This window comes from Nicotiana tabacum, chromosome 5 (genome assembly GCF_000715075.1).
Source record: "Nicotiana tabacum cultivar K326 chromosome 5, ASM71507v2, whole genome shotgun sequence".
Taxonomy (NCBI): domain Eukaryota; kingdom Viridiplantae; phylum Streptophyta; class Magnoliopsida; order Solanales; family Solanaceae; genus Nicotiana; species Nicotiana tabacum.
The window spans coordinates 96,098,285-96,106,905 of record NC_134084.1 but is presented as its reverse complement, the minus strand read 5'-3'; the positions used below and the strand labels follow the sequence as shown (position 1 = coordinate 96,106,905).

The 8,621-nt window shown below is 39.9% G+C and overlaps 1 protein-coding gene across 1 annotated transcript; it reads left to right on the top strand.

The window, feature by feature from the left end:
• The first annotated feature begins 3,522 nt into the window (after window positions 1–3,522).
• Window positions 3,523–8,080, top strand: LOC107784083 (uncharacterized). Its single transcript, XM_016605148.2, has 3 exons — window positions 3,523–5,054; window positions 5,726–6,165; window positions 6,379–8,080. Exons 1-3 carry the CDS (start codon window positions 3,585–3,587, stop codon window positions 7,862–7,864), a joined length of 3,396 nt encoding a protein of 1,131 aa, XP_016460634.2. The 5' UTR covers window positions 3,523–3,584; the 3' UTR covers window positions 7,865–8,080.
• Window positions 8,081–8,621: the final 541 nt, after the last annotated feature.

Below are 8,621 nucleotides of genomic sequence, written 5' to 3'. Positions count from 1 at the left end.
AAATTTGGTAAGAAACGGACTTGAAATGACGTGAATCGGACCGTATTTGAGAAAAATTGAAAAACTTGAAGTTCTTAAGTGATTTCATGATTTTGATACTAAACTCATAGTTGTTAATGTTATTTTGGCGATTTGATCGCACGAGTAAGTGTGTAGGGTATTTTTGAGGTAGTGTGCATGTTTGGTTTGGAGCCCCGAGGGATCGGGTGAGTTTCAGATAAGCGTCGGAGTGTTTTTGGACTTAGAAATATGGTATTTTTGTTGTTGCTGGTGTCTGAGTTTTTAACTCTATGCGATCGCGTGGTAACCCTCGCGAACGCACAACACAAATTGGGAGGAGGGCAGGTTTACACTATGCGAATGCGTAGACCTAGGTGCGAACGCGGAGCTTTGGGAATTTACTCTACGTGAACGCACCGGGTCAGTCGCGAACGCATAGAGTAGGAAGGGGCCTGGGGGGCTGGGTAGTTTTAACCCTATGCGAACACGGCCCCTAGCTCGCGAACACGTAGGTTAGGAGAGTCAAACCTATGCGATCACATAGGCTTGTTCGCGATCGTGTAGTGTATTTTTGCCCAGTCATTTAAAACAGTAACAGAAACGGGAGTTTTCATAATTTTCATAACTTCTTCTTCTAAACTCCAAATTGGGCGATTTTTGAAAGAGAACTTCACCACAAATTCATAGGTATGTAATCTTAGACTCATTTTCTTCAATTTTCATTAACACTCATTAGATTTCTAGGCCTAAATCATGTTCTTAAGGGTAGAAAATTAGGGATTTGGGTAGAGTTAAGGCGTTTTGTATAATTGGGATTTAGACCTCGTTTTGGGGTCGGATTTTGGAACTAATTACATATTCGGGCTCGTGGGTGAATGGGTGATCGGGTTTTGATCCGAACCTCATGTTTTGACCAAGCGAGCCCGAGGTCGATTTTTGACTTTTTGGGAAGAATGATAAGAAATCTATAATTAAGCACTGGAATTGGATTGTTTAGCGTTTATTAATGTTATTAAATCGATTATGTCTAGATACAATTGATTTGGAGCCAAATTCAAAAGGAAAAGTGGTGTTTGAGGCTTGAGTTGGCTTTGGAAGTTCGAGGTAAGTGTTTGGTTTAACCTTAGCTTGAGAGATTAGGAGTCGTGTCTTAATTGCTACATGTTAATCGTGGAGTACGACGTATAGGCATGGTGATTAGTATCTATACGTCGGTGTCAAGCATGCCCGTGAGTCTTGTATTGTACTTGTTATGACTCCGTTGTGGTTTATTGCACTTCATATGAGGATTATCATAATTGTTCCCTTGCCGGGATGTTGTTATCATTATTGTTTCCTTGCCGAAATGTTATTATCATTATTGTTCCCTTGCCGGGATATTATTATTATTATTGTTCCCTTGCCGGGATGTTATTATCATATTATTGTCCCCTTACCGGAATATTTGTTTTGATATTATTGTTCCCTTGCCGGGACCCTTTTATGATTGATGTTGCTAAAAGAAATGGGAGCGGGTTGCACGCCTGCAATGGTAATATGTGAAATGGGAGAGGGTTGCACGCCTGCAATGGTAATATATGAAATGGGAGCGGGTTGCACGCCTGCAACGGTATCATATGAAATAGGATCGGGTTGCACGCCTGCAACGGTATTACGTGTGTACCTGTTTCTTCTATTTCCTTATTTTTTCTGGTAATTGATTTATGGCATTCCTTATGTTTCTCTACTGTCGTTCTGTTGTTACCTGTTACTCCCCGCAACATATTTCCCCTGCCCAATTTTAATTGTAAATATCTGCTTCTATTTCCGATGTATATGATTTAACTGCACAGGTTTATTTGGTAGTTTGGTCCTAGCCTCGTCACTACTTCGCCGAGGTTAGGCTACGCACTTACCAGCACATAGGGTCGGTTGTGCTGATACTACACTCTGCACTGTGTGCAGATACTGATACCAGAGCGCTTGGACCACAGTGGGGGTGCTGTTTTCAGTCCACACAGGCGACCCGAGGTAGTCCTGCAGACGTCTGCGGGCCTTGGCGTCACCTCCTATCTTTCCTCTTTCTGTTTTTATTTATTCAGAGACAAACTTATGTATTTCATTCATACTTTGTTTGTAGTGTTCTTAGACAGTCCATGACTTGTGACACCAAATTCTGGGTAGTCTTGTTTAAATAGTTGTATTGTTTTTCTTCCGCTTGACTTCCCACAAGAGGGGTTGCTCTAATGGTAAGCAACCTCCACTTACAACTAAGAGGTTGTGAGTTCGAGTCTCCCCAAGAGCAAGGTGGGAAGTTCTTGGAGGGAAGGATGCCGAGGGTCTATTTGGAAACAACCTCTCTACTCCAAGGTAGGGGTAAGGTCTGCATACACACTACCCTCCTCAGACCCCACTAAGTGGGATTATACTGGGTTGTTGTTGTTGTTGTTGACTTAAATTCCGTTGTCTTTAAATTATTGCTCATAATTGCTAAAGGATTAAAATGGGAAAAAAGGTAAATTGATCAAACAGTCGGCTTGCCTAGCTCACATTAGTAGGCGCCATCACAACTCCCGATGGTGGGAACTCCGGGTTGTGACAGTTAGTTGCAGAACTTAATTTGTAGGTTAACTTAAGTCTGTTTAACTATGACTTTTCTTTTGGAACAATGTTTAAATTATATTTGCTACTGGGCAGCAGTTCAATGCTAATTTTGTCAACCAATAAGGCTGATCGAACTTGGTTGTTTATATATGCGTGCTTGTTTATGTCAAAATTGCTTTTTTCATTCCACAATTCATTCATTTTGTCAGTATCATTGTACATAGGGTTATGAAGACACTGATTAGTGCTAACTAGACTAAGAAAAAAATTACAATTATTAGTGCTACTACAACAACTAAAGTTACAATGATCTTCACCCTCTTCCTACGTTGTAGTCGATCTCTCTCTCTAATTCTTGATAACAACTCTGAAATCACCTGTTTATAGTGATCTGGAAGAGGTGAGTCAAACCACCTAAAAAATTACAATAATTAGCTCGACCATAGTTTGAGAACCCATAAAACCTTCTTCTTGGATTTGCTGGCTTCCAAGTGATGAAAAAATGAGCTTCAACTCCACAATGACAAAATACAGGACTTTGATATATTTTCACAGTCAGAAAAAAGAAAAAAAATTTAAACAAACCTTCAGATTTTAAGAAACGTGAAGGAATGAAGCTTCAAATGCTATATAATAGAGAGATAATGTATTTTACATTGAAGGAATAAGAACCCACTTAAATATGTCTCATTTTTTTTTTACCGCTGGGTGTTGGGAAGGAGGCTCTCACGCTCATAAACATCGTGATACTCATGCAGCAGGCTGACTAGGACCAACTGATGCTACATCGGATCGGTCAACGGTCAAATATGTTTATTAGTTATAGATTTTACGAGTTTGAGTGTTTAAATGAGAAAGTTTAAAGTTTGTGTATCAACTTTCAAAAGCCATACAAGTTTAAGTGGCCAGCAAACCAGTACGACCCTTAAAAAAAATGACAAGAACTTGAGACCCATTACTGAGCGACGAGTTTTTCAGACTCGGAACTAGGACCGACTCAAATGTCATCGGAACTCAAACCCTTATCGCCATCAGAATGGGAAAATCTAATCGACGACTACAACCACGGCGGCGCAACACGGCTACTCCGGTGGACTTCCACCAACTACGCCGCCATTCCTCTCTTTAACCTCACACTTTCATCACTCCTCCGCAAAGACCTCCCTCACAATCTCAAACTCCAACTCCTCATCTTCCTCGAAGAACAACAATACAACAACCAAAACGACAACGTTTCATCCACTTTCCTTAACCGTCTCCTCGAAACTCTAAGATCAGTCATCCAATCACCAAACGACGGCGTTTCAACTTCATTCGCGCTCAAAGAACAGTTCCTCATCTCGTCCACTTCGATTTTCATCAATTCCGTTAGTTTCCCGTTAAATTCTGTTAATTCGAGTTTTATTACTCCGTTTGAAAGCTTAATTGAGCTTCTGTTGACTATTATCAACCGGCCGAATCATAGCGTTGACCGACAAACCCGGTCGATCGCCTGCGAATGCTTACGTGAGTTAGAAATTGCTTTTCCTTGTTTACTTTGTGAAATTGGATCACATCTATGGAGTTTGTGCCAAAGTGAACGTACTCATGCTGGCCAAAGCTATGTATTGTTGTTAGTTACTGTTGTTTATAACATCGTGAAATTAAAACCTCATGTATCGTTTAGTAATTCTTCGAGTACGTTGGTTCCGTTTAGTGTACCGAGGTTTTTAGTAGATGAAAGTTGTAAAGATGAGGTTTTTGTAGGGGGGGAGTTGTCAGATTTGAGTAATAGGGAGTTAAGGAGAGTGATCTCATTTTTGTTTGAATGGCCACAAAATTTGACTCCTTGGGGTCTCTTGGAGTTTATGGACAAGACATTGCCAGTTGCTGCAGCTTTAGATTTGCAGGGGTCTTTGTTGAAGGTTCAGTTTTCAGGGTTGCTTTATACGTACGATCCTTTGTTATGGCATGCTTATTTAGTCATGTATTTAAGCTTTATGGACTCGTTCGAAGGGCAAGAGTTGGAAATCGCGAGTCGACTCTTGTTGTTGTCGAAAGAATCTCAGCATCATTTGTCTTTCCGGTTGCTGGTGCTGCATTGGTTAGTTGGATTGATACGGTTGGTATTGAGGAGGGATGTGGAGAAAAGGAAGAATGTCGTTGATATGAGCTTGAGCTTTTATCCGTCAGTGTTTGATCCGCTTGCTTTGAAATCATTGAAGCTTGACTTGCTTGCCTATTGTTCTGCTTTGATGGATGATGAAAAAGGTGTAGTGAGTGCAAAGGGAAGTTCGGGAATGACTAAGGAGAAGTTACTCGAAGACGGCCTTGTTTGTGTATCAGCTTTTAAATGGTTGCCTCCTTGGAGTATGGAGACTTCTGTGGCATTTCGTGCTATCTATAAGTTTTTGATTGGGCAGTCTCACTCAGACAATGATTCTATCTCCAATAAAATCCTTGTGGAGCCAACAATCTTCCACACTGTGCAGGTACAAATACTTAGATTCTGTTGTTCTGTATTTACTTTAGTTTTGTGACATTGCTTCGACGCAATTGGTGTTTCATAAATAGGGAAATATTTATACATTCTTTTTCGCCGTGCTTCTGTAGTGCAAACAGCTGAGAGTTTTCTTCTTTTCCCTTTTTTACTTTTATCTTGTAGAATTTGAAAGATGTAGGAGAATATGTTACCGATGAAAGAAATCTATAGGATAATTAAAGGCCGAGAAGAACTGCTCCAACACAAAAGATAAGAACTTTTGTGAAGAATCTGCATATAGCTTAACACTCTAATAATATATATCATTCATTTTGTCACTTTTGCTGCGTAAAACTGGATTGGTTTCTTAGGTGTACTTGTTCTTCCTTCTATAGGTGCCCTGCCACGTGTGTAACTCTAAAGTCTTTCCATCTCCTCATCGAAATCTGGATGTTAGGAAAACTTAGGGGTGTGATTAGAGTTCGTCTCGAGGAGTTTAGAAATGAATGAGATGCGTCTCCTCCTGACATTTTACTTTATCTTATCACCAAAAAAAAAAAAAATGATGCATCTCCTCCTGACTTTGACTTAGCTATAGTACTGATACTCTACTTTGATTTTGCAAACGAAGCTTGTTTATTTTGTGCCTAAATGATTTGGAAGCTTGACTTTTGTTTGCAGAGAACACTTATAGACTCTTTGTCTGAATATAGAGGATTGGTTCCTGTCATTGTTGGTTTTACTGACCGCTTATTGACATGTCACAAGCACCGGTGGTTGGGGGAACGCCTACTTAAGACATTTGATGACCACTTGCTTCCAAAACTCAAGATAGATTACAAATTGGTATCTTACTTCTCTATATTGGAAAGGATTGCTGAGAGTGATAAAGTTTCTCCAAGTGGGTTAATGGAGATCCTTACCAAGTTCATGGTATTTCTTGTCGAAAAACATGGTCCAGATACAGGATTAAGGTCTTGGGGTCACGGGAGTAAAGTTCTTGGAATTTGTCGAACTATGATCCTGCATCAACATAGTTCCAAATTATTTGTTGGGTTATCTCGTCTTTTATCATTCACTTGTCTTTATTTCCCAGATCTGGAGGTTCGCGACAATGCCAGGTAATTCTATGAGAAAATCTCATCCTGTTTCCGACCTCATTCTGTTTGTCTGTACACACTGTTTATATCGTCACATGTTCTCCGCGAATGACAGATGTAAATAACATTGGGAAGTATATTCATCACTAAATTTGCAGGATGAAAATGGAGAAAAGCATTCATGTTAACTTTGCAGGATGCTATTGCTTTTTAACATTTGGTGGTATTTTGCAGAATTTACCTGCGGATGATGATTTGTGTTCCTGGGAAAAAGCTAAGAGACATTCTAAACAGTGGGGACCAGCTTCCTGGAATTTCTCCATCTACTCATTCCAGCTCTTTCTTTAGTGTTCAGTCTCCTAGAATTTCTCACGACCCTAAAAAATCTAGGAGTATTTCATCCTGCATGCATCTTGAGCGCGTGGTGCCATTGTTGGTTAAACAATCTTGGTCTTTGTCCCTGTCAACTCTGGGACTTGATGCCAAGAAACCTAGTTATATAGAACCCATCAAGGACAATGTGTCCCCAAGTGAGCAAAGTGAGTTTGACAAAATTACGGATGTTACAGTGATCTCTGAAGCCAATAGGCACATTCAGCCTCCGGAGCCATTACGTGTTATGGATTCAAAGATTTCGCAAATTGTTGAAATCTTGAGGAAGCATTTTTCATTTATTCCCGACTTAAGACGCATGCCAGGTTTCAAGATTAAGATACCTTGTGCTTTAAGGTTTGAGTCAGAGCCTTTCAGTCGCATTTGGGGAATCAATATGCCAGCTAATGGGGTTGACACCCTTCCTGCCTTATATGCAACTGTGCTCAAGTTCTCTTCTGCTGCACCATACGGCTCTATTCCATCATGCCATATTCCTTTTCTTCTAGGTCAACCCCCCAAAAGTTTCTATTCGTTTAACCAGACAAATTCCCTTGATATTATCCCTGTGGAGAATGTATCTGAAACTTCTGGAGACGACAAAAGCTTCAAAGCTCCTGTTCTGATTGAATTGGAACCGCAGGATCCAGTACCTGGTCTTGTTGATGTTTTCATTGAAACGAATGCGGACAATGGTCAGATCATTATAGGACAGCTGCATAACATTACAGTAGGAATTGAAGATATGTTTCTCAAAGCTATTGTTCCAAAAGACATCCCTGAAGATGCAGTATGTCGATACTATGTGGATCTGTTTAATGCCTTGTGGGAAGCATGTGGTGCATCAACCAGCACTGGGCGGGAAACATTTGTACTTAAAGGAGGCAGAGGGGTTGCAGCAATCAGTGGTACTCGCTCTGTGAAGCTACTGGAGGTTCCTGTGGCATCATTGATCCAAGCGGTAGAGCGATCCTTGGCACCTTTTATTGTATGCGTAACCGGTGATCCTCTAACCAGCCTCGTGAAGGAGGGAGGAGTTATAAGGGATGTTGACTGGAATGAGGTGACTTTGGGTACCTCTTCCACTGATGATACCATCTCAGAATCTAGTATAGTTGCGGGGCCGCTTTACCTCAAGTACAAGGATGATGAAGATGAGGGAGGGGGTTATGTCCAAATTAGTAAGAAAAACCTTGGATCAATTCAGATCTTAATATTCCTTCCGCCAAGATTTCATCTCCTTTTTCAGATGGAAGTGTCTGATACTTCTACATTAGTCCGAATTAGAACGGATCACTGGCCATGCCTTGCTTATGTTGATGACTATTTGGAATCTTTATTTTGCTAAAGCAATTTGTTCTTATCCTTTTCACTCCTTATTTCATTGACAGTCACATTCTTTTTTCCCATATTTCACCTGTGGGCTTCTGATATTTACCCAATAATCGGTCTGTTGTAAATGCTTCTTCGCAAGAAACTTCCTGGTAAGACTGTAAAGATTGTAAACGGCTTGTATAATGTTTCTGATGAGAGCTGGAATGGTGCTACTTCTTTTCTCTTGCAATAATAGTACAACAAGTTTCATGTTTGATAGAATTAATTCTCCAAATCAAAAGAAAAAGTATCTATTCGAGAAATGATAACTGGGTTTTAAAACTGCTTTTGTACTTATCAATTCAATTATTTTACATTAATGGACAGTGCAAATTTTCTGAGTTCTTATTCAAATTCAGAATATGCACCCGAAGAAACCAAAAATGATCTTGATGTTCCAATGATATCCTCTGATCCTCCTTTGAGGGACCAGTGCGTGGTTGATTACTACTTGGATCTGTTCAAAACTAGAGGTAGATTGGTTGTTTGGTTTTTCCCAAAGAAACAAAAAAATTTCCTTAGGTTTATTTTATTCCTCTTGCAAATACTATCTCAAACGATTAAGTCATATGGAAATTTGCACTCTCCCATGCATGGTAGATTAAAGAAACGATCCTTTTGTTCTATAGTGGCTTGATATATCCATGAGAAAAGTTACTAAAAGTTGAAACACACCTACTTCACAAACCAGTGGCTGATGAAACAAGATAATTTTTTTTTACCAATTGAGG